Source organism: Erpetoichthys calabaricus, chromosome 11 (genome assembly GCF_900747795.2).
Source record: "Erpetoichthys calabaricus chromosome 11, fErpCal1.3, whole genome shotgun sequence".
Classification (NCBI taxonomy): Eukaryota; Metazoa; Chordata; class Cladistia; order Polypteriformes; family Polypteridae; genus Erpetoichthys; species Erpetoichthys calabaricus.
In genome coordinates this window covers 59,806,071-59,833,570 of record NC_041404.2, presented here as the reverse complement: position 1 = coordinate 59,833,570, position 27,500 = coordinate 59,806,071, and the positions used below count along the sequence as shown (strand labels likewise).

Sequence of the window (27,500 nt, the reverse complement as noted above, 5' to 3'; positions counted from 1 at the left end):
TGTTCCTTGTGTGACGTGTGCTGCGACGAGTGAGGAGTGCAGTGAAAATATAACACATGTGTGCCAATCAACAGGCACTCTGAGGTGCCCTCATTACTGAGTAGAATTACCTGAACTCTCAGGTTTTATCTTCTTCACCTCAAACACCTGCCTGACCTCGAGACCCCCGCACTGTTCACCTGAAGGCCATCGTGGTCCACTGAGTGAGATTTTCTTCTCTCTTTTTGCACACATCTGAACTTAACACACAGACCTGAGGGTGAAGGAGTTTGCACTTTGTCCTCAGATGTTAGTCGCTGATGTTGAACAAAGTCACACACCAATAACGTCAGCCACACTGAAGGTGACAGTCGTAAACCGATGTCACATTACTGCTCTTCAGAGAGGATGTCACACTTGACAAATGCATCTGCTGATGTTGTCACCTGAGGATATCTGATTACGTGACTAGAAATCTCAGGGCTGTCACATTACACTGATGTCACATTACATGACTTTGAGTCAGCAGGAATGTCAAACATGACACCTGCAGTTGCTGATCTTATGAATTGTGTATTTCCATACACTGTATATGACGAGAAATCACAGGGCAGGTCACATTACACCATTTCTGGTCATAGGGGGTGTCAGCCTTGACGTCTGGTGTAGCTGATCTCATCGCCTGAGTACACCAGTTTTAAATACTAGAAACCCCAGAGCATGTCATATTAAGCCAATGTCACATTAGACGATATGCTTGAATGGGACGACCTGTTCACCACATTGCACAAATTTGGGTTCAGCCCAAGCACATGTGCATGGATCAAGCTACTTTATGGTAGTCCAGAAGCCTCAGTTCGTATTCACAACATTATTTCAGATAACTTCAAACTAGAGCGCTGTCCTTGACAAGGATGCCCCTTATCACCTTTGCTCTTTGCTATAGCCATTGAACCACTGGCTGTTTACTTTCGAAATGCATCAGAGATGAAGGGGATTCTCAGAGAAGGACTTGAACAAAAAATATCACAATATGCAAATGATACGGTACTGTATGTATCAGACCCTCAAAATTCTGTGCAGCAGTCCAAAAAGCAAAAGATATCAGGACTTAAAATCCATTTTTATAAAAGTGTGCTTTATCCAGTGAAATCTCTAGCACGTAATATCGGACTGCACACCTTCCCATTAATCTTAGCAGATCAGTTTAAATATCGATGTGTAAATATTACAAGTAAATATTTAGCTCTTTTTTAATAAAATGTTGCTGCCTGCATGGAAAAAACTAAAACAAGACGTGACTAGATGGTCTACCCTCCACTTCACGTTAGCAGGGAGAATCAAAGTTGTTTAGAAGACCATCCTTCCCTAACTGCTCTTCCTGTTTCATAGGATCGCCATATAAATTAACTAATCATTTTTGAAGGAATTAGACTCAAACATAACTTCATTTATTTGGAATTCGAAACATCCATGCATCCAAAGGGCGACCTAAAGCAGAAGGTGGCATGGCACTACCTAACTTTCAATTTTATTACAAGCTATAAAGACCTGGACGTCGACACAAATCAATGAAAATTCACAAGCCTGGTCTGCAATAGAATTCAAATCTTGCAGGACTTCTTTATATTCCTTGCTCTGTGCCCCAGTTAATACAAACTACCAGCATTACACTAAAAATCCAATTACCCTTCATTCTCTCAGAGTATGGCACCAATGTAGGAATGACTTTAAGACAGAAAGAGCTTTTATCTGCTGCACCTCTACATGACCACCACCTTTATCCACTCTCTCAACCATATACACTATTGAATGTCTGGAAAATGTCTGGGATTAAAACACTTACAGACTTGTACAAGGCCCTTAACCTACAGTCGCTCTGTCCGGCGTATGACGTTTATCTGCATCCAGCACAGCAAGCAGGTACTCCAACTTTCAGGGAACACTTGGGGGTTGTTGGCAGGACTGGCACTCCTGGCACCGCAAAAAAAAATAACCTCACACTGTTCCATTGTGGTGCTGAGGTGTCACCCACTGCTTTCGGGTCCCAATCCAGGTGGATCGGCATGTGGTGGGTACAGCAATACGTTATCAGCGCCTGTTCCTAACCTCCCCTCACATTAAACAGCTTCTAGTCAGAGGGGATGTCAAACTTGAAGACTGAGTTGTTAATTTCATCTCCTGAGTATGTCAGTTTATATTATTAGAACTTGCTGGTGACGTCATACTACACGACTTCTAGTCAGAGGGGATGTCAGACTTGATTACTGCTGTTGTCAAACTCACCGCCTGTCAATTTATATGATTAGAACTTGTTGGTGATGTCACATTACACGACTTCAGAGTTTACAGGTGCGGTGACTTTGGCCACCTTATCTCCCCCTTGTTTTCCTTTCTGGATTGTTCTCTTGGTATGGAAAACATGAGACATCAGACAGACGAGTCTCACTTCTCTGTGCAGGGTTCTAAAATTCTCGTGTTCCTTTGTGCCCATCACAGCATTCACTGGGTTGTACTTCCTGCTGAACACTCATTGGCTGTCAGTGTTACTGCACATAGGCTCCGCCCCTACAATTTGAGGCAATGTAACCTGCTGGAGGCCACGAGTCACAAATTGGGTGAAGTGAGAAGCTGCTGATCACAGGACACGCACTATGACAGCCCCCCGACTCGATGACATTATGCAAATGAGACTCCGACTGAAAATAGCTGGAAAAGTCTTCTAATGTGACATGGTTTTAAAATGACATGCTCAGGTGACAAGATCACCAACAGCAGTAACCACTTTGACATCCACTCCAGTTTGAAGTCATGTGATCTGACAACAAGCCCCCTCTAACTTCACCCTCCCAAAATTGTCTTGTAAAAGGGGTTCTCTTAAAGAAAGAAAGTTCTTGATACCGGTGCAGTCTTCTTCAGTCCCCTCCATTGATTCCCTCATAGGTTCAAGTTAGCTGTCTAAACATCAACATCTGAACGCTCAGGTGGGTTTCAAAGCCTTTGTTACTCACCGTTTCACCACACAGTATGAGCAGATGCTGGCGTAGGTCTGGCCATCGCTGCCACACACAGGGTTGTAGAGATTTGTGCAGTCAAGATTCACGAGGGCCTGACAGTTGGGCTACAGAAATGGAGAGAAGAAGGTCAGGTAGACGTAAGCAACCGGGCGCTGAAGAAGCAAAACTGAGGAGACCCTTACCTGTGGAGGGATGCTTGTCCCGCTTGTCAATGCTGTGGAGAAAAAGAGGGTGAAACCCGTCATTGAAAACTCCCTGAAACATCTAAAAACATGTAAATCTTCATTTATTTTCAGAAATAAACATTTATGAGGACTTCTTAGTAAGAATCTGTCATCACATCAGACATTGCATTACACAAAAAACATCCGTCAGCGTCATCGTCATACACAGCATGTGCTGCTCTGATGGGCTATGAAGGCACAAACTCCTCAGTGGGCTCCTCTCCAACAACACTTGTGTGATCCTGAGGGTCTGACATTGCCTCCGATAAGGCGGCCAGCAAAATGAAAGGCAAGGAAGGGCAACGACATTAGTGACATGGAGGGGAAATGCCCATCAGTGCTGCCTCACAGGCGCCATGTCCAGAGCTTGAACCCCACGTCAAGTCATCGTCTGTGTGGAGTCTGCATGGGTTTGTCGTCAGGCTTTCCTCCCACATGTCAAAGATGAGTTTATATTGTTAGTGGACATCTCTAAAATGGATCTGTGTGTGTGTGTGTGTGTGTGTGTGTGTGTGTGTGTGAAAATGTAGTCTGCATTGGACTAGCAGACCCTCCACTGTGGGGTCAACACCTTGTAGCCAAATCTGCAGTGGCTCCATGTGGCCCTGATCTGAGTAAGTCAGCTGGAAATTAAAATGGTGGATGGACTCACCTGATAAATTCTTGTAATCTTCTCATTTAATGTTCATTCTGGGATCAAACACATTCTATCTATCTATCTATCTATCTATCTATCTATCTATCTATCTATCTATCTATCTATCTATCTATCTATCTATCTATCTGTGCCTTTCATGTCTATCTATATACTCTATTATATAGTGCCTCCATCCATCCATCCATTTTCCAACCCGCTGAATCCGAACACAGGGTCATGGGGGTCTGCTGGAGCAAATCCCAGCCAACACAGGGCACAAGGCAGGAACCAATCCCGGGCAGGGTGCCAACCCACCGCAGGACACACATAAACACACCCACACACCAAGCACACACTAGGGCCAATTTGGAATCGCCAGTCCACCTAATCTGCATGTCTTTGGACTGTGGGAGGAAACCAGAGTATCCGGAGGAAACCCACACAGACATGGTAAGAACATGCAAACTCCACGCAAGGAGGATTATATAGTGCCTTTTATAGCTATTTCTATGTCATATAAAAGACAGGTGGCACAGTGGTAGTGCTGCTGCCCGCCATTAGGAGATCAGAGTTTACTTGCCTTGTTCTCCCTGATGGCACAAACCTTTACCTGACCTCTCCTCCTGATAAAACAAGGGGGCTTTGTCTGACGTCTCGTATTTTCCTAAAATGGCTAATGTTTTACCGATTCTGCGTTGAGTGTGTAAAGTTATACACACAACTCTGCCTAAATCTTAATACATAATTCGCCAGTCTCCTCACTCACTCACTCACTCACTCACTCACGTCCGTCCGAAGCCGAATGCGCAGTCGCCTTCTGCGCAGCTGCCCGAAAAACCTTACGAGACCAACATCACGGCAGGCGGCGGATTTACGGCCGCGAAAATTCAAAGAGAAAGGCGACTTCGATTAAAGCTCTAGAGGCCTGAAAGGCAATTTCGACTACAGCTCGAGGCCTAATTACGCATTCATTCAATACACCTATATCAGGTTTGTGGTGCTTATACTTATTATATAGTATACTATTCCACTCGTGCCCATTTCATCTTACGTTGTCGAAACGGGCTCTTTGTCTAGTTAAACATATTTAACATGTTCATGTGAGAGAGAAAACAGATCATCAGTAATAAAACTCACACAGAGAGAACTAAACTTAAAGGAAATTGAATTAATTGCCCTTAAACCTTCTTAAAGCCAATTTTCCTAATCATTTTTGATTTATTTCTCACCAAACTGACTCATATGGTAAAGACTTGTACTGTGTAAGCAGGAATCTCACCTGAGAGGCAAATGAAGGCAATGCACAGCAGCAGGAGGCGCATGGCAGACATCTCGACTTGTCTTGTTGGTGTGTGTGTGTGTCAGACTCAGACTGGCCGACCAACAGGCTGCTGCCCTTAATTTATAAGGTGGCACATGAGGATAACAAATAAAAGAAAAAACCCTGCAGGCATTGATCCTCCCGATTACTGAATATTCAAAACTATTGTAAATTAAGAATGGCCTTGGAGATACACATGTCACAAAGATAGATAGATAGATAGATATGTCGCCATTCTCCCCTCTTCGGCCCCTCATGAACTCACAGCTGAGGCTCTTGTCTCCAGGACTGTCACTTTGCCGAATCATCTGACCCTCGATACGCTCTTAACAGTGCCATGGTGACCCTGCCAGGTGACAGACAGACATGTTGCTCCGTCACACTAAATCCTTCTCATGCCTGATGGTATCCCACTTGGCCTGTAAAAGACCCCCAGCAGCTGATCCTGGTTTAGCCCCAGACTGGACATCAGTAATGGGTGCTGACTGCTTTACTGATCTTCTCTCTTTCTGCCCAGCTTTGCTCTGAACAATAGTTGATGTCTTAATAACTCTTATTATCATCCTCTTATGTTGTTGTATTGTTAAATGTACTTTGGTGGCTTTTATGTCACCTGTCACTCATGTCAGGGTCAACACTTCTGCTCGCCCTTCTGATTTCAGTTATATTGCCTTATTATCGTCAGCCTTATGCTGGTGTTGAGTTCCCTGAATCTTTTCCTTAAGTTAAAGTTTTCTTCTAATTGTTGTTATTGAGAACAAACAGGGTGGACTTGTGAATTCTGAAAGTTGTTCAAACAGACCCCAATAACTCCTCTCCTCAAGATGGCCCCTCTCAGCCCACCTCAAGTCAATCATCACAGACCCGTGTCTCTCCTCTCCTTTCTCTGACCAAGTCTGCTTGACTCTAATCAGTTGGCCTTCATGGACGGCCATTCCACTGAGACGGCTCTGCTTACTGTTGTTGCTGTGAATGTCATCTCCACTCGTCTTGCCACATCTCTCCTCTACCTCTGATATGATCAACCACCACATCAGCCACCAGGTTTGACTCCTGCCTCCTGGGCAGATTCTGTGGTGTGTCCCGGCATGGAGAGATCGAGGGATGTCAAGGGTATGTCACAAAAGCAGAGGGTTGCCCCAAGGATCACTGCTGGGTCCTCTCCTCTCATCACTAAACACCTCCTCACAAGGCCCTGTCATCCAGTTCTACAGTTTAAACCATCAGTGCTGTAATAATAAATAATAAATTACAATTTGTTGATATAGCCATACCAGTCATTCCACCCAGAGGACCACATGGTATCAACAGGAATCTCTGCATGTCTCCTGATATTACAACCTGGATGGAGGAACACCATCTGCAGCTCAGCCTAGCAAAGATGGTCCATCTTGTTATGCCACCTCGTCAGTGTGTTGCCTATTAGCTTGGCTCACTACCACTGTCACCTGACAAGTTTGTATGTCACCTGAGAGTCATGTCAGCATTTAACATAATGAGATAGAAACAGTTCAGATTTCCTATAATATTCTACATATTGACACCTGTAAGCAATGTGTTCCATTGTGCTCACCACCCAAGAGGGAAGTGGATGATATTTGAAGGATAAAATAGCATTACCATATTCGGTCCCCGGCCCCTATTGTCCCCTATGCGCGCCCTTAAATAACTGGCAAAAAAAATTCAGAAGAAAGTGGGATTGGTACATTTATTGAAATCTGCTGATTACATTTACTTGCCCGGTGCCCGAGTGCTCATTTGTGACCCCTTTCCCCAGACGCCTGCCAAATCCTAACCCCCGGTTTGAAACAGACAATAAAAAAAATTTTAAAAAACTGTTCTCAGAAAAAGTAAAAAGAAAGATTTAACGTAGTCCAAATATATGGAGGAGAAACCTGCAATTCAGTTCCTACCGTAGGATGGCACAAGGAAACACAACAGTCCTCTGGTGAAAACAGGCGTCTCCGCTGGCTATCATGAAGAAACTCACTCATGAGCAGTGACGTAGCTTGGGGGGGGGGGTAACATGGGGGGACATCTGTCCCCGGGTGCAACATCCAGGGGGCGCCAAATTTCCCTTCCCCATTGCATTTTGGCAAACAGGAGGGGGCGCGAAATCTTCAGTTGTCCACAGGCGCTGAAAACCCTCTGGTCATGAGTCCGGCTCACCAAACGGGACCACCCGGAGAACACCAGACCCCGGCCTCTTCTCGGGGATTCGTCACACTGATTATTACTGCTGGGTGGCCACCCACAAATAGCAGACGTCCCTGGGTGAGGTCAGATCCTGATGACTCTTAAAGAGTAGATAGTCGCCTCTTTGCCTTCAGCCTTTTCCTTCCTTTTTTCTCTCCTCCTTTCCTCGATCCGCCATTCCCCTTGAAAAGAAAAGTTTCCCGCCGAAACATCTTTTTCTCCGCTTGGATGTTATGGTAACGTACTTCAAAAAGTTTTTATTTTTATACTGTATCGAGGATTTGTTCTGTTCTGTGTATTGTATTGTATTGTATTCTATTAACCCCCTTCTTTTTGACACCCACTGCATGCCCAACCTACCTGGAAGGGGGTCTCATTTGAAATACCCTTCCTGAGGTTTCTTCCATTTTTTCCCTACAAGGTTTTTTTGGGAGTTTTCGTTGTCTTCTTAGAGAGTCAAAGCTGGGGGGCTGTCAAGAGGCAGGGCCTGTTAAAGCCCATTGCGGCACTTCTTGTGTGATTTTGGGTGATACAAAAATAAATTGTATTGTATTGTAACATGACACTGGCAACTTGCAGCTGGAATGTTTACCGGGTGGGATCCTCCCAGCACTGCATTGTCCTCAAAGGTGTCTGAAGGGCTATTTATAGACACCCTCCCTGCCACATTATAAAGTGACGGACAGTCCAGAAGGTCAACCCGACTGACATCTAATGTAGCCTTGCTACAACTTACTGTTGTGCTGAGTGGGCGGTGGTCACCTGATCCAGGACCACCACAGGTGTTGCCGTCCCATACCTGCCTCAGGTGTGCAGGTGGAGCTCTTAAAGTCTCCTGTGAGTGGAATGAAGGAAGCGTCACGGAGTGGACATCTCGGCTCTCTGCTTTTATTCTTCTCATGTCTTTCCTTTACAGAAGTGCCACCAGTCCCCTCCACATTGACAAACATGGAAATTGTTGAATCTACAGAGGAACACCTGGAGGTCTGCTGATCTTCACTCCGCTTGGCACTTCACAAGCCCCACAGCTGACTCCTGCATTCATTTAAATCTGAAATAAATGTTTTCTTCTAGCATGAAATCTGATCTCAGTCTCATGTTTGCTGTGTGTTTCTCTCATGCTCATCCAAAGTGACCTCCAAATCATGACTGCATACCACAGTTATTTCCATATTTCCACATTGTAAAGCCTGACAGGTGTGACGGCTCTTTCTAGTGACACTGCTGGACGCTGTGCCTGCCATCGGAGGATTTCATAAGTGACTTTTCTGCACTTGGCCTTTCTATTGTGAACTTCATGTTGTTCACTAGGTGGCCTAACAGGCGGGGTGACACCCAAGGATATCATTGGTGAAGGCTGAGTTTGGTGTCTTTTGATTTTATATAGCACCTTCCATCATGAACAGCAGCTCTTTTCATATATCAGTACTGTGAGGGCCGGCTGTTACAACAACTTCATCATCTAACGGAGAGTCACTCTTCTGAAGACTGAATATGACGCTTTGTGACTTTATATAGCGCCTTTTATTGTGAACACCATTTCTTCCTGCATTTCTGTACTGTGAGGTCTAGCAGGCACACTGACTCACTGGTGACACAAAGTCAATTGCTGGCTTTCAATCTGCTACCTTTTGATTTTATATAGTGCCTTTCATCATGAATGCCAGATTTTGTCCCATTTTTCTCTGTTGAGAGCCATGGCAAGTACATTGAGTCACTAAGCTCACAGAGTGTCAGTCTTGCTGGCTGAATATGTCACCTTATCACCTTCTTTGGTGTCTTTTGTTATATAGTGCCTTGCTCTCATGAACACCAATCACTTTTAAATTTAAATGACTAGCAGGTGCAGTGTGTCGTCCGCTTGCTTATATAAACGGTGAATGACAAACTATGATTTGATAGTGTGGCCATTTTTATAGCGCCATTCTATCATGAACCTGCGGTGAGGTTCATGGCTGGTGACTCCTTCAGAGTGAGCTTTACAAATCTATCAACCCCAAAGAGTCGCTTATTGACTATTCAATTGGCAGCCCCCATGCACATCATTAACTACTGGTGATGTTTCATATCTCATTCTTTACACACACACAGGTAAGGCGCATATGTGGTTAAGAAAGAACGGCGAGAGAGAGAGAGAGAGGAGAGAGCGCATTTGCTCCTCACCCTCCATGTGTTCTAGACTTGCCTTTGCAATTCCACAATTCAAACTCATTCAATACAAATGAAAGTATAGAGTGGTGGACAAAAAAAAAACATATTTCAATTTTGACCTTAATTGAAATATTTAGTTGTCTTTAAAAGCTTTTAATACTGATACTTTAATCAATTTTTAAACAGACTGTTCAACAAAAGGATAAGAAGAAAAACAAAAGAATACTTTATTTATTGTCAAAATGTAGTCTTTAAATATTGGATTGTTTTTTTCTTAGTCTGATCCCATTTTTCTTTTTTTATAAAATTGAAAGCCGTTTATGCGCTTACCTTTATTTGTAAATGAAATCCAGGCGCCTATACTTCTGTACAAAAATCTCCGTCAGTTTCTTGTAAAAGTCCTCCTTATTTTCCTTTAGTTGTCAAAGTTTTAATCTTCCATTTTTGGCAGTCAGTCGGAACATATAATAAAATAAAATAAACGGAACGCTGCGGTGCACGTAACTTTCTGATGTCGCTAACTGATTGGCGCCTCTGCGCATTAGAACTGCGGCAACGAGCACCTGTTGGGCTCACATGCGCCCCCTTCAGGGCGCTACGGTACTGTCTGCTTCGCCTTGTGCCTTTTTACTGCGGTTTTATGTCCGATTAGTAAGACTAAATATGTCACACACATTTATTGAAGATATTAGCCAGACTGTGGAAAGTCAGGGTGTGTAATAAACGTGTATACAAACATTACATTGGTGACATACAGAGAGACAGCAACAGGCACGCGCCAATTGAAGGCATCAACCGCGCAGTCCGAGGTGAGGTAAGTCTCGTCGGTAGCGCACCTCGCGTTTCTCCCCTGTGTTTTATCAGAAAATGCGCAGATTTAGCGATTTTAACTATAAAAATGATCAAAATTATTGGAATCATACAGAAAGCAATTGTATAGCACAGACCAGTGGACAAATTTATTTTATGTTATCATGATTTTTTTTTACTTTTCATGATGACAGGTGAGGCTCTGCCTGCCTCCCCTGACCACACGTCCCTTTACTGAAGAGCAGTCCTGGTGCCAAAGAAGTGCTGGACTTCCACTAAGTTCTGATCCAGCTGGTCCAGCACTGAAACACCGAGCCTCTTTTCTTCTTCTCGCACGCTGCATTTGCTTTTATTATCATCTGCGCAGTAATTAAAGTATTTCCACACGTTACTTTCTCGCTTTCTCCCCACAAACATCTGTGCAAAACTCGCCGTCGGCAACCACAAGTTTTTACTGCTTCAACCTGACGAACCAAATGTGCTTAACAAACAAACAGCTGTCATTTGCGGAAATTGTGCCACGTGACTCTAGTAAGAGATCACCGCATAGTAAACAGTGCAACGTAACTCAACACTCAGGGCGACTGAACCGGACTGAACAAAAATGCTGTTGCTGTTCTGCGGTGGGCTGGCGCCCTGCCCAGGGTTTGCTTCCTGCCTTGCGCCCTGTGTTGGCTGGGATTGGCTCCAGCAGACCCCTGTAATTAGGATATAGCGGGTTGGATAATGGATGGATGGATGGCTATTGCTGTTTTTTTTCGTTCTCATTTTGGTTCGTTCACATATCAGTAATTTTTATTTGTATTTACTTTTAGTTTCTCTGTTCGCCTTAATTTCAGATCTCGTTCTTGTAAAACGAAAAACAATATTTTTAGATGTAGTTCTCATTTTCTTTATGAAAATATCACTGCAAAGTCCACAGCAGGGTGGCCCTGCTACTTTATAATTTTATATCATGCCCTTTGTATATAGCGCCTTTCGATTGTGACCACAGTTTTTTTTTCCCATTTCTGTACTGTGAGGCCTGGCAGATGCAGAGCCTCCATTTTCTCAGTGGGAGTCACTGGTGCGGACTGAACCTTCTGTCTTGTGCCTTTGCTTGCCACTAGGGGGCACCCTGCCTTTACTATGCAGAAGTTGTTTGACTGTTTTGTTTTTTTTCATTATTTTCTATTATGACACAGTGAGTGGTTTTCATGAGGTCCACGGTGTCACACTTTCAGTGTAAGTCTTACTTCATGTCTTTATCAACATACAAGCTGCTGTCTCACTCATTTTGCACACTAACTTTACTTCTTTATGTCTTTTTATATTGTGTGGCTTTGCTGCTGCACTATCTCTCCTCACAGGGGGTCACGCTTAGACACGGAATCTGCCACCTTACGATTTTATATATAGTGCCTTTTTAATGTAGTCCTTTTTCATTCTACTGTAGTAGGAAGTCAATAACGGAGGTTCAACCTGCTACTTTATGATTTTATATAGTGCCTTTTCTAAATAGTGCCTTTTGATTGCTGACACCAGTTCTTTCATATTTCTGTATTGTGAGGTCTGGCAGGTGCAGACGCTCCATTTCCTTAAAGGGAGTCACTGGGGCGGACTGAACCTTCCATCTTGTGCTGTGTGATTCAGTGTCTTTGCCACTAGGGGGCACACTGCCTTTAATACGCAGATCTTCTTTCATTATTTTAATACTCTGCTCAGGCCTGAGGCACAACGTTGTGGTCAGTGAGTGTTGCTACCTTAATATGAAATGTCTGTCCTCCTTATCTGAAATAACTTCATGTTAACTTTCTACCTTATATAGCGCCTATTGTGCCTTTGCACCAAGCCAGACCCACTGAAAGCTCCTTGCCACGTTAGCCAGAAGGCAGGTCTCAGTGACCCACAGAATTGGGGTCTCAGCAGAAGCTCCATGGCCGTCATTTCCAGCACTGGTTGCTCCTGCATTCTAACACGTGGCGACATGTTGTTGCATGTTGATTATCACACACACATAAGAATGTCACTGTCCTCTGTACACACAACAGCAGGCACCCCATGAACTGAGTACATTCTTATTTCATATTTGTTGTCCTTGTTAACTTAGAAGGCTGCAGAAGGTTTTCCAAGCTGTGTGATTAACAAGCAAGAACTCAAAAGGCCGAGTCAGGTTTACTTTTAAAGAGACCGAGGTCGCCACCTGGTGGAACATTTTTGAATTAAACTTTCCTTTTATGGCCAACTGTTACGCTTGTGCTGAGTTCAGATTTGGAAATCAAGAGAGCCCTCTAGTGGGACATTTCAGCATTGTAATGTATAATTGGTGCCAAGTTTAATGAAGGGGGCCTTCCAGATAGATAGATAGATAGATAGATAGATAGATAGATAGATAGATAGATAGATAGATAGATAGATAGATAGATAGATAGATACTTTATTAATCCCAATGGGAAATTCACATTCTTCAGCAGCAGCATACTGATACAATAAATAATATTAAATTAAAGAATGATAATAATGCAGGTGAAAAACAGACAATAACTATGTATAATGTTAAATGTTAACGTTTAACCCCCCGGGTGGAATTAAAGAGTCGCATAGTTTGGGGGACGAACGATCTCCTCAATCTGTCAGTGGAGCAGGACGGTGACAGCAGTCTGTCGCTGAAGCTGCTCCTCTGTCTGGAGATAATACTATTAAGTGGATGCAGTGGATTCTCCATAATTGACAGGAGTCTGCTCAGCGCCCTTCACTCTGCCACAGATGTCAAACTGTCCAGCTCCATGCCTACAATAGAGCCTGCCTTCCTCACCAGTTTGTCCAGGCGTGAGGCGTCTTTCTTCTTTATGCTTCCTCCCCAGCACACCACCGTGTAGAAGAGGGCGCTCGCCACAACCGTCTGATAGAACATCTGCAGCATCTTATTGCAGATGTTGAAGGACGCCAGCCTTCTAAGGAAGTATAACCGGCTTTGTCCTTTCTTGCACAGTGCATCAGTATTGGCAGTCCAGTCCAATTTATCATCCAGCTGCACTCCCAGATATTTATAGGTCTGCACCCTCTGCACACAGTCACCTCTGATGATCACTGGGTCTATGAGGGGTCTGGGCCTCCTAAAATCCACCACCAGCTCCTTGGTTTTGCTGGTGTTCAGGTGTAGGTGGTTTGAGTCGCACCATTTAACAAAGTCCTTGATTAGGTTCCTATACTCCTCCTCCAGCCCACTCCTGATGCAGCCCACGATAGCAGTGTCATCAGCGAACTTTTGCACATGGCAGGACTCCGAGTTGTATTGGAAGTCCGATGTATATAGGCTGAACAGGACCGGAGAAAGTACAGTCCCCTGTGGCGCTCCTGTGTTGCTGACCACAATGTCAGACATGCAGTTCCCAAGACGCACATACTGAGGTCTATCTTTAAGATAGTCCACGATCCATGCCACTAGGTATGAATCTAATCCCATCTCTGTCAGCTTGTCCCTAAGGAGCAGAGGTTGGATTGTGTTGAAGGCGCTTGAAAAGTGGGACATTTCGTTTTTCAACTCACTTTCTGAAACCAGTTGTCCTGGGGCCTCATGTATAAACGGTGCGTACGCACAGAAATGTTGCGTACTCCCGTTTCCACGCTCAAATCGCGATGTATAGAACCTAAACTTGGCGTACAGCCACGCACATTTCCACGGTAACTCATACTTGGCGTACCCAGCGTCAAAGAAGTGCTACTGTTCCTGTGTGATCACCCTTTCTTTCTTAGATCCACATTCCTGACGCGGCTTTATAAATACACTGAAATTAACTGCATATTGTTTATTAGTGTAATGCATCTGATTGTAATTAACCTGCAGCAATATAATGGTCCAGGGAATAGCCATAGTATTCCAAATACCATAACTGCTTTAGCGTTGTTACACTCACTGCATCTTCTTCTTCTTTCAGCTGCTCCCGTTAAGGGTTGCCACAGCAGATCATCTTTTTCCATATTACTCTCACTGCACCACTCGGAGTGTTTATATCACTGTATCTGAGTGGGGAATCACAGCAGCAGCTGATCGGAAAGAGAAATATCGGTATACAGCATGAAGCAGACGCTGCCTGAGCCACGGCAAAACGCTTTAGAGACTTCCCAGTACGGACTTTGTGGTTTACAAAAGGTTTCATCCCAAGAACCCTAAACGCACTCAACCAGTCCATCAAGTGCTCCTTATAGAACTGTTTACTTATAAGTACAATCACCTCACTGTAAACTTGCACCACAGTTATAATATTGCACAACCTGCGCCACTTTATAAAGCGCGTATTTACATATGATGATGGTATTCATTTTTAAGATGAAATGCAGCAAAATATGTTGATTATATTATACAGATAAAACTTTAACTTCATTTAAATAATCTGTATTGTTAATAATTAAACATGTGAGGACACGGTGCCGCAGCGCTAGCTAGTTCAGGGATTGTTCCTGCATTGCGTTGTATTCTTGCTGGTGCTGACGTGACACTGGAAGGATAGACGGATAGAATAATTAAACACGTACTACGAAGATATTTCAATGTTCCTTAAAAGTTTTGAAGAATCTGCGTTTTAAACTTACAGATGGCTTCACGTCTATATAGCTGATTGTGTGGCGATTGGGTATTTGGAGAAAGAAAAGTAAGGACAGGAATTGGAGGTTAGTACGTTTGAAAGAGACAGTACTGCTGTGAAAAATTATTTCATTGAAAGTCGCGCATGGCGCAGCCAGCCTCTTGCGTGAGACATGAACAAGCACTGCGCCACCGTGTTCCCATGTTTAATAACATGCTTTCATTCCTATCATCATAAAAAAGATATCACGTATACATCTCAGTATTTTAATTATTCAGAGAGCTGTAATATCACGAATGTAATGGATTATGTGTCCTGTCGGAGAAAGAGAAAGCCCGTTTAAGAAGCAGGTAGTGATTCACACACAGAGCACAAAGAAGATCAAATACAGAACAAAGCATTTAACGTCTTACTTTAGTTACAATGGGATTTGAGAAACTAGTAAATTAAATGATTTGAAGATGAAGTTTATGATGTTCTACTTTAATGGCAGAATAAACTACGTGATTAAAGTGGAAATTTTGAGAGTAAAGTTGATATTTCGTGCTTTTTTCCCACTGCATGCCTATTTTTTTTGTCTGTACCCTAATAAGCTTTCATATGACACTCAGATGGTGGGCTACCACTCGCCTTTTCACGGCGACTTTGATATGTGATTTTTTTTTTATTTCGGGCACTGTGCGACTTTGTGAATTTGATCTTTCGAGTTTCTCCGACACTCTGTCACTCGATCAGCTTCCTTTTGTTGATTATACCACTGTTTAAACCAACAAATAGTAAGTTTTTCCTTTGCCTCCACTTGGTATTCTCTGAAATTCTTATATTTCTCCCCGTGCTTTTCCCATTGTCTTTTCACAGAAGGCTATTTATATTGATTTGCATATTCAAAGAGGCATAATTCTGGGAGGAGTTGGGGCGGGACAGAAGGCACGTGCACGTGCGTTACTTTTCACGCTGATCGGGATTTATGTAGTGGAAGAACGTGAAAGTTTGCGTACGTACAGATTCCTGCATCTGGATTTTTCTGTGCGTACGCACATTCCCACTTTTGTGCTTACGCCATGTTGCCATGTTATAGTGTGAGTTCTACGCACGGCGTTATACATGAGGCCCCTGGTCCGTGGTGATTATTTTCCCTTTTTTGAGTAATAGTTTCCATTTGTTTACTTTCTTTTTTTATACTTTCTAATTTTCCTACTTTCATATTCTTTAACTTTCTCCACATTTGTATCAAGCATACGTTTTTTTTTTTTTTGAGCCTTTCTAATTCCACTGCTTTCATAATCTGCTCTGCATGTGTATAGTGCCAACATTTGTGAACGTCTTTATGAAGTTCTACTTTGTCTTTTACTCTGTCTTTTAATTCTGAGCCCAATTGGACGTGCTTTGTTTCAATTCCACTTGTTACGGGCAGATAATTACTTTCCTTATTTTCTGAATTTGCACCTAGATTATTAGTTTTATTTTGCTCTTTTTTCTCTCCAACGCTTTTAAGTCTCTTTTCTCCTTGCTGCTTTCTTCTTCGCTTAGTCGTCGATGTTTCATTTATAATGTATTGTCCTTATATGCTTTATATGTGCTGAGACCCTGGATCTGTGTGTGCTCACATCCTTCACAAGACTGAATGTTTTGCTGCCCCGTTGTCTTATTTGATATTGATTGTAAGTAGGGCGTGTCTTGCAAGAATCTCATGTTCTACGTCATCGCGAGACGGTCCTGGGTCAATCTCTTGGCACAATGTCTCATGTTTTAACTGCCTTCCGTGATCTTAACGTGAAGATCACATATCATCTCCTAGTCATTCTCTCCCACAGGATTTTTTTTTTTATAATAGAGAGATTTATTTAAGTACTGTTTGGGACACTGAACTATTTATTTGGACACTGTTTTGTTGGATTGTTTTTAAATAAAAGCATTTTGCACTTTTTTCACCATCCCCTTGCTTCGTTGATGTCTTCACTCTACAGCTCATCGGTGACATTACCGACGGCGTCGGGTTCAAAAGCTCCCCAAAAGCAAGATGGGAGCATGGAGCTGAACCCACGTCATCGCAATCCATTGAAAATAATATCTCTGGGGTGTTAGCCATTGTGGGTGAATATATTACACTACACAGGCATTGAAGATTGGAAGCTAAGTGTCTGCCTTTAATAAGTCCAGTTTGGACTTGTGATATTACCGAAGGCAGCACTCTCTCGATCCTTCTAGCTAGGACTTTGGAAAGTATCTTAACATCATTATTCAGAAGTGAGATTGGTCTGTATGATGCACATTGTAATAAGTCCTTATTTTGCTTAGGAAAAATGGTACTTAATGCTTGGTGAAAAAGTTTGAGGTACGATTTTATCGTCTCTGGCTTCTGTAAATGTTGCTAATAAAAGGGGTTCAAATATAATTGAAAATGTTTTATAAAATTGAATAGGGTGTCCATCAGGGCCTGCTGCATTCCCACTCTGAAGTGAGTTTATAGCGTCTAGTAATTCTGAGAGTGTCAGAGGTTTATCCAATTCCTCTGCACCTCTGGTTGTGGTATCTGTAACACATCAAGAAATGCTTCAGGTTGTCTTCTTTAAACTGAGTAGAGTATAAGGACTTATAGTAGCCTCTAAATGTGTGCATTGTATTGTTATGGTCAATGATTTTGTCTCTGTCTGTGTTGGTAATTTAAGAATGAGTTGTTCTGTTTCCTTTGTTATCCAGAGGTTGAGTTCTGAATGCAGAGCCTGTCTTTTCTTATAAAGTGCCTGATTTGGACACCTGGCGTTGTTCTTGATCTTTTCTGGTAATTTCACTGATTAACTCTGAGGCCTTCTTGGTTTCTGATTTTGTTTTCGGGGGAGAGATATGAAATAATCTGTCCTCTTAAGGAAAAGCCTTCAGAGTTTTCCAGAGTAATCCTGCAGAGACCTCTGAGGATGTATTTGTCTCTAAAAAAAAATCAGTTTACTTGGATATTAGCAGTTCTTGTCTGCTAATAAAGGTGGGTTAAGATGTGGGGCTGTGATAGATAGATCGATAGATAGATAGATAGTTAGATAGATAGATAGATAGATAGATAGATAGATAGATAGATAGATAGATAGATAGATAGATAGATAGATAGATAGATAGATAGATAGATAGATAGATAGATAGATAGATAGATAGATAGATAGATAGATACTTTATTAATAATGTGTAATGATTGTAATGCTGTGAGCTCCGTGATCAAAGGGGCATGGTCAAAAATAACAATAGCATCATACTTACAAGATTAAATCGTGGCCGAGAAATTGTTATCTATAAAGAAATAATTAATCCTTGAGTAACAGTGATTCACTGGTGAGAAGTAGGAATATGCTTTTGAGTTTGGGTTTAGAAGCCTAAGGGGTTTGATAAGTTGTGATCAATTGCAAACTTTCTAACTGTTTTTGCAGTGTTAGATATCATCGCTCCTGTAGCAGGTACCCAATCCAGGTCTGGATTTAAAACACAATTAAAGTCTCCAGCCATTATAATTTTATGAGTGTTCACATTAGGAATGGACGCAAATACGTTTTGTATGAAGTCCCTGTCACCCACGTTGGGTGTGTAAATATGTATGGGAATGAATCACTTTGTAGTGGGGCTACATAATAATCGTATGTTCTATGTTTGTGCTGAGGGCGATTCGTTTCATTGTCCCGTTTACTGTCCGTCATATGTGCGTCAGTGAATGTTGTCCCCGTAAATGAAAAGGGGATGGATGATGGAGAGAGACCGCAACCCCGAGATGATTAACTGTCAAACTCAACTTATTCATCCGGAACATTGCGTATTTAAAAAAGAGGAACGAAAAGCAAAGGAAATGAAGAGAAGAGGGAGAGAGAGAAATCGAGGCGCGAAAAGAAGACAGTTTAGCCATTCATTTACCAACTCATCACTGCCGATCATTGCTTTATTCCACTGCTTGCTTTTTCAACATCCGATTCATCACCACGACAGCCAGCACTGAGGAATCCCAGGGTTCAGATTCATTCCAGCCATTGCCAGGACTTTCATGGTGAGGTCGTTTTGTTTTTGGGAAGGGGCACAATAACATTAGAGCCAGTATCAATACCGCCGGACTTTATTAACCTTGGACTTATTTATCATCACATTTCAATTGCTATATTTAACTATCTATGTTTGTATTTGAGTTCCATGTTTTTATTTATTGTTTAGGGGCAAGTGATGATTCTTTGTAAATATTTGTATATTCGTATTTTATATAGTAACTAGCAAAATACCCGCGCTTCGCAGCGGAGAAGTAGTGTGTTAAGGAGGTTATGAAAAAGTAAAGGAAACATTTTTAAAATAACGTAACATGATTGTCAATGTAATTGTGTTGTCATATACACACATATTATATATATATATATATATATATATATATATATACACACATATATTTTATATATATATACACATATGTTATATATATATATATATACACATATATTTTATATATTATATATATATATATATATATATATACACACATATATATATATATATATATATATATATATATATATATATATATATATATATATATATATATATATATATAATATACTAGCAAAATACCCGCGCTTCGCAGCGGAGAAGTAGTGTGTTAAAGAGGTTATGAAAAAGTAAAGGAAACATTTTAAAAATAACGTAACATGATTGTCAATGTAATTGTGTTGTCATTGTTATGAGTGTTGCTGTCATATATATATACATATACACATATACACACACATATACAGATATATTATATATACATATACACATATATTTTTTATATATATATTTTTTTATATATATATATATAATATATATATATATATATATATATACACATACATACATACATACATACATATACACACATAGATGCACTTACAATAACATAGAAATCAATATAAACAACATTAACATCATTATCATATTAGAATATGAAGTAATATATAAGAAGCACATTTCATATAAATATAAATTATTAAACAGTAAAATCTTCTTCTATAATTTGCTACCGTGGCTTTTCGTTGGTCTGTCCAGGATTTTAAATCACCTGTAGCTTGCAAACCGTTTCACCTATTCACTTGAAATCTGGTACACATATAATACGTCACGTCTGCTATCCGCTTTATGGGTGATGATTGTATTACTCTTTTTATGTTTATTTTATTTTAGAATCAACTCCTATCTGCGCACACCAGGGCGGCCGTGGGCAGATGCGTATGGTGTATTCACTCCATGTTATCGTGCATTGCGCTGTCACTGGTATTTTGATAAAAGAATTTGAACAATATATAAGAAGCGTATAAATTATTAAACAGTAAAACATTAACATTTAAGAAGTAAAGTTACATTGAGTACTACTGCAGTGCCTTCGGGTATACCTCATTTATTGTTTGCCCATTACATGCTTAAATGTATACATTTTTTGGTGTACCTACCCGAGAACACGCGACATATAACCGAGCGTGGGAGAAGCATGGATTTTAAACACGCGTTGAGTTCATCTGCTGGTCTCCCTCGTGGAATAACTGGTAATGTTTGACTAAAATGTACAGCGAGTAAAACGACATTACCTCCTTTTTTTTTTTTGCGATCTCTGAGATCTTGCTTTTTTCAGTTCAAGGCTTCATAAGCTCTTTTATGTGCCATGGTGTACTTAATAAGTACTAATTATCCCAAACCATCATCTTTGAATGTTGCAAGACTTTCGCCTTGTATGTAGATTGGGGTAATTACATTCATTGCATTCCTAGTCTGAATCACAATCTGATTGTATGGGTGGTTACCTGGCACTGTAGGGTTGCCACCCGTCCTTTAAAATACGGAATCGTGCCGCGTTTGAGAATGAAATTGCGCATCCCGTTTTGAATCAATACTGGACGGGATTTATCCCGTATTTTTTTTAGCATTTTTTTTTTAAAGCAGCGTGTCATGCAAATCATCCCACACGCATTTTATGAAGATGCCTCCTTTCCTACTTTTGATTGGGTAATACTTGATGTCATCGTTAGTTTGATTGGTCTTTTTAACTGTCCAGTGAGGAGGGCGTGTCTTTTAAGTAGAGTCTGGAAAGTGTTGGCACTGAGATGTGGCGTCATCGCCATAGTTGAAGCCCCTAACGTTGCGGTCAGCAAGTCGGCTAACATCCGCCATGTGCCGTCTTTCAGTTGCGAGAAGCAGATCATAGAATGGTTGAAACTGTTGCCCTTAACGTTGCGCCACGGCGTGTGGTTCGTTTATACCTCGTGTCTTCTCATTAAACTTTTATCTCGCGAATATGTTATTGCAATCCGCAGCGGGAGCGTTTCTATGAACTTAATTTAAACTTACGTTTTACACCGTGCTTTGTTTCCCTTATGAACATGCTTGTATGCTTCACTCGCTCCGTTCTCAATTGTTTAATTAATTTTTTGCTCTTCGCTGTTTCCGGCTGTTCCTCCATTTCCCCCTACTTCGTTCTTTTATCTCGCGAATATGTTATTGCAATCCTTAACGGGAGCGTTTCAATAAACTGATTGAAAATAGTTTTGCATTTACCTTTTTAGTAAAAGGCGAGCTTTTAAGCCTGAGAAATCACCCTGTAAATGCACACGTTTAATTGCACATGTGTTAATATGTATGCTTACACAGTATTAAAAGACAGTCAAAAATTAACGTCATTTACCTTCGTTCCCGCGTGTGACTCGTGCTGTAAATCTCTTCCTTGGTTTTAGTTCACGTGATTACGTAGGAGGCGTGATGACGCGATACGTGACTCCGCCTCCTCCATTACAGTGTATGGACAAAAAATATGTTCCAGTTATGACCATTACGCTTTGAATTTCGAAATGAAACCTGCCTAACTTTTGTAAGTAAGCTGTAAGGAATGAGCCTGCCAAATTTCAGCCTTCTACCTACACGGGAAGTTGGAGAATTAGTGATGAGTGAGTCAGTGAGTGAGTGAGTCAGTCAGTCAGTGAGGGCTTTGCCTTTTATTAGTATAGATTAGTCTCTGGTATCATTGGGACAGTGGTGTTTTGTGCGCACATATATACATTATTAAATATTTGTTTGTCCTTATCATTTACAATATATCCATTTTTGATTTTACATTCCTGTCTACTGTTTGCCAGTTATTTCGTCATTTGGGGGGAAAAAAAGAGCAACTTAATAATAATAATTCATTACATTTATATAGCACTTTTCTCAGTACTCAAAGCGCTATCCACACAGGGAGGAACTGGGAATCGAACCCACAATCTTCCACAGTCTCCTTACTGCAAAGCAACAGCACTACCACTGCGCCACCTGTGAGGACTTGTAAGGACTTATAACTTGTAACTTGTAAGGAGTACGGCTTGTTATTAGAGCAAGAAGCCTCAGGTTCTCCAAGGAATAGTCTTGGTAGTGTAGTGGCCGGTCTGGATAAGGGATCGGCCGTTACCACTTTATAGTTAAATAAATTACCCATCACCGTCACATATCGCCCTTCAGAATCAGATACTACATGTGATACTACAAATGAAATTGTTCTATGAATTAAGATTCCCACACCTCTAGTTGTCTTTGTATGGCTAGAGTGGAATATTTGGCCAGTCCGGTCTCTCTGCAGCCAAAACTGATCCTGGCTTAATAAGTGGGTTTCCTGTACAAATACTGTTTTAGTGTTTAGACTTGTTAGGTGAGAGAATACTTTCTTTCTCTTTAATTCGTGATTCAGGCCTTTAACATTCCAGCTTACAAAGTGAACTGTTTGGTCTTGGAGACATTGCTTCTGAACTTTTGTTGACATTTTGTAGTCTTGAATTAAGATAGCACATTATTACATATCATAGCTTTGACCTTAATTTCCAATTTTTCCAGAAGTTATTGCCATGAAGCCTATTGTTATTGAGAAAGAAGAAAAAACATTATTAACTGTAATGATTATAAGTATCCATCCATCCATCCATTATCCAACCTGCTATATCCTCACTACAGGGTCACGGGGGTCTGCTGGAACTGGTCCTGGCCGGCACGGGGCGCAGGGCAGGATGCGGACCCCGGGCAGGGCACCAGCCCACCGCAGATGATTATAAGTATTTAACTCACAAATACCAATGACTGTATTTTGTATTAATCATGCGGCAGAGAGCTATATGATTTATTACTTCTATATGAATTTGTTCTTCATTTAGGTAGAAAAAGAATTAAGCTTGTGCACAGAATTATATGATTAACTTACATTCTTTTATGAGAAAATGCTGACCTCTTCATACTAACAGAACACCCTGTGATATTATAAATCAATGTGATTGTTTCTTTACTCTTGTTTAATATTATAAGAAAACAAGTCACTTATGAATTAATAAATAAGGATTATTAATCTAATCAAACAAATATAATCTAATGTAGATATTAAAGCTATAAGAATGTAATCTCTTTATAACTAATGTAATGAACTATAAGAAACTGCTTAAATTGGTCTTGTGTGGGTATACTGAGAAGGGCGTATTCCTTAGGAATGCGAGTGCCTGATAACTCTGTATTTTAGTATACTCCTGTATGTGATAAATCATGATGTAACCGTAACTTATAGCAGTCTATGTATGCCATCGAAATGAACTGCTATGTTTTTTCTTCTCTCTTTGTCTAATGAACAAACTAGGTGATAAAAGAACAAAGAAATTGCTTTTTATTTTTAAATTGATGTTTTTCCCATTGTTTTTCTTCTTCAGCATTCACATGAGGGAATCGAACTATCAAGGGAAGGTTGGGCCGCCGTTGTCGACCAGGGGGCACATGCCCCTAATTATACTGTGTACAGTAATCCCTCGCTATATCGCGCTTCGCCTTTCGCGGCTTCACTCCATCGCGGATTTTATATGTAAGCATATTTAAATATATATCGCGGATTTTTTGCTGGTTCGCGGGTTTCTGAGGACAATGGGTCTTTTAATTTCTGGTACATGCTTCCTCAGTTGGTTTGCCCAGTTGATTTCATACAAGGGACGCTATTGGTGGATGGCTGAGAAGCTACCCAACTTACTTTTCTCTCTCTCTCTCTTGCGCTGACTCTCTCTGATCCTGACGTAGGGGGTGTGAGCAGGGGGGCTGTTCGCACACCTAGACGATACGGATGCTCGTCTAAAAATGCTGAAAGATTATCTTCACGTTGCTACCTTCTGTGTGAAGCTGCTTCATGAAGCGACATGCTGCACGGTGCTTCGCATACTTAAAAGCTCAAAGGGCACGTATTGATTTTTCTCTGTCTCTCTCTCTGCTCCTGACGGAGGGGGTGTGAGCTGCCGCCTTCAACAGCTTTGTGCCGCGGTGCTTTGCATACTTAAAAGCCAAACAGCCCTATTGATTTGTTTGCTTCACTCCTTTGAAGAGGAAGATATGTTTGCATTCTTTTAATTGTGAGACGGAACTGTCATCTCTGTCTTGTCATGGAGCACAGTTTAAACTTTTGAAAAAGAGACAAATGTTTGTTTGCAGTGTTTGAATAATGTTCCTGTCTCTCTACAACCTCCTGTGTTTCTGCGCAAATCTGTGACCCAAGCATGACAATATAAAAATAACCATATAAACATATGGTTTCTACTTCACGGATTTTCTTATTTCGCAGGTAGCTCTGGAACGCAGCCCCCGTGATGGAGGAGGGATTACTGTATATAAAGAGTTCAACTATAAAACGTAATAAGCTTCATATCTGAGTGTTTGGAGACCCTGGTGTTGTACTGAATTAGTGCTGTAGAAAAACAAACTACTGTCCAGCATGCTTATGTTTCCACTTCTCATATATATACAGTAAATACGTATATGTATACTGTATATGTAATATATATATATATATATATATATATATATATATATATATATATATATATATATATATATATATATATATATATGTACACATACACATACACATATATATATATATGTGTGTATGGCTTGGTATATATGTATACATTGTTACAAAGTCCACACTGAGCCATAGCAAGGTTTGGGGCAGCCACCCGTATAATTGGTATCCTGGCTGCAATATCATAAAAATGAATACAGCACTGATGTGCACAAAACCAAGTCCAAAACAGAACTGAGGCAACTGAGAAAGGTGGAGGCTTTTAAAGGAATTCCATGCCCAGCTTGAAGGTGGTGGGGTGCATTCAACCCTCTTATTTTGTCCATGCAGACCACACACGGGATATTCCACCTGAATACGAAGATGCCACTTCCGCCTCAGCTCTGAAGATGTCACTTCCTGTCCCGGCCCTGAGGACCACATCACTTCCACTTCCACCAACCTCCCTATAAAAACCGACTCCCTTCCTCTGTTAATCAGTTCTGTTTAGGACTCCGTTCTGTACATTGTTGTTTTGAATATTTTGCTTATTTTGCAGCCAAGGTCAAGTACACAGGTGGCTGCCCCAAACCTTTGTCTTGTGTCAAGGCATCTTATTTTACTATATATGTATTGTGATGGACGACCGGCTATGGACTCCGGTCGCCACCCCCAGGCCGCTAGGAGGAGCCCTCCGGACAGCAGGATGGTGCCCCGACTTCCAGCAGGGCCTCATGGACTCTGTAGTTTATACACACAGCCCTGCTGGATACCTTGGGGGCCACCGGGAGTCGCTGTATGGGTGGCTAGTGGGCTCTTGCGTGCCCTATAACCCGGGAGTGCGTCAGCATCACATGTCCGGAAGGAACAACGTGCTCCTGGGATGAAGAAGAGGACGGTTTGCCCTGACCCGGAAGGAAAACGGACTTGTGGGTTTGGCCAGGAACCACTTCCGGGTCAGGGGCTATAAAAGGACTATGGGAAGCCCAGTACACTGAGCTGAGCTGGGAGGTAGGGTGGCAAAGTGTCTGGGCGAGGAGGATTGGTTATTATAGAGAGTAGTTTATTGTTTATATGAGTGTGGAGTGGAGGGTGCTTGGTGCACTGTACGACAACAAAATAAATAGTGGTTGTACTTTTACCTCGTGTCTCGAGTGGTACCTGAGGGTGTTAGAGGTGGCTCCACGCCTCAACTGCTACAATATATATATATGTATATATATATATATATATATACTGTAAATATATATATTGTAGCAGATAAGCGTGTTGTCCACCTCTCGAACCCTCAGGTACCACTCTTCAGACCAGGTGATAATATAACAACTATTTATTTTGTTGTCATACAGTGCACAAAGCACTCCTTCCACCACACTCATTAACTAACAATAAACTCTTTCTCACTAATACTCCTCCTCTCCCAGACACGTCGCCACCCTACTTCCCAGCTCAGCTCAATGTTCTGGGCTTCCCAGAGTCCTTTTATATCCCCTGACCCGGAAGTGGCTCCAAGCCAAACCCACACGTCCGTTTTCCTTCCGGGTCAGGGCAAAGTCCTTTTCTTCATCCCGGGAGCACATCGCTTCTTCCAGTCACGTGACTGGGATGCACTCCCGGGTTATAGGGCATGCCAAAGCCCACTAGTCCCCCTACAGCGACACCTGGCGGCCCCCAAGGAATCCAGCAGGGCTGTGTCAAAACACTACAAAGTCCATGAGGCCCTGCTGGAACTCGGGGCACAAATATGCTGTCCGGAGGGCTCCTCCTAGCGGCCTGGGGGTGATGACCGGAGTCCATAGCCGGTCGTCTGTCACAGTCCCTCCCCCTTAGCAACGACCCGTGGGGCGGAGCGTTGATTCCCGCGAAGGACGTCTTCCTCCAGGAGAACGCTTTATCCGGACCGTGGTTCTGTTGTCGAGACCCCCCAGTGAACCTTGGGGGAACGGTGTATCTGGTATCCCACCGCTCCCCTGTCCTCCGGGGACAACTCCTCCACACATGGCCCGGTTGCCGGCAGTTGTAGCACCGCCGACGTCCTCCTGGTGGCCTCTCTTCCCGAGACCTGAAGCACCTTGGGAATTCAGTGAGCTCCACCCTGTCCTCCGCCAAGGAGGGTTTAACGGCCGCTTTGTTGCTCTTCTTTTCCCTGTTAGGAGACCCGCATTTCTGTGTGGGGATCTCCTGCTTTCTCTGGGGCTTGTGCACAACGTGAGGCTCTCTATGGCAAAGAGAGAGCCTCTTTGCTGTTTGCACGCCCGTTGTCCTATGTAAACTCGGAGGCGGCGTCATTAGTACCGTATCGCTCCGGGTAACAGCACTATTCAGCTGTCCCGGGACGATCGGTGCTTCCCCCGCCTCACCGGTAACCAACGGCAACCCCTTTATCACGCGAGTCGGGCTTTTAACGTCCGCCTTAGTCCCGAGCAGCATCTGATACCGCTGCTCCGGTTCTACCGGACAATTACCCGACCACTCCGTCATCGTGCCACATTCAACTGTCGGGCACACCGCGCTTTGGCAACCGCAACTTATTAAACGCGGTGCCGATTCACACTGCGTCCCCTTATTATATACGATACAGAGGGCACCTACCTGCACCGCTGCATTAATCGAGGCCGGGGCTTCACGGCCTAACCGCCGAAGGTATTCCTGTAGTTTCCTCAGCGGCGCTTCGACCGTGGCTCCCAGCTCCTCTAACCGTCTCCTCAGGTCCTCGATCCCCTGAAAGAAACCCAGTACGGGCTCGAGTATCTCTTCGAGATCCCGTATCATATAATCAGTTAATT

General features: G+C 42.2%; 2 protein-coding genes across 7 annotated transcripts in view; one reads left to right on the top strand and one right to left on the bottom strand.

Annotated features, from left to right (window-relative positions):
• The window catches only part of LOC114660439 (serine protease inhibitor Kazal-type 1-like), an 821,621-nt gene that overhangs the window by 442,750 nt on the left and 351,371 nt on the right, over positions 1 to 27,500 (top strand). The window lies entirely within an intron of this gene.
• LOC114660438 (serine protease inhibitor Kazal-type 1-like) overlaps positions 1 to 27,500 on the bottom strand; it is a 565,538-nt gene that overhangs the window by 376,865 nt on the left and 161,173 nt on the right. Inside the window, exon 1 of one of the 5 annotated variants that reach the window (XM_051934259.1) lies at positions 5,137 to 5,253. The exons of 2 other annotated variants lie outside the window; for them this stretch is intronic. In XM_051934259.1, coding sequence (XP_051790219.1) covers positions 5,137 to 5,188 — 52 coding nt within the window. In that variant the 5' untranslated portion in view covers positions 5,189 to 5,253. Of the gene's footprint in view, positions 1 to 5,136; positions 5,254 to 27,500 lie in introns of those variants that run through there. 2 more of the 5 variants (XM_051934252.1, XM_051934262.1) reach the window with 2 other exon arrangements.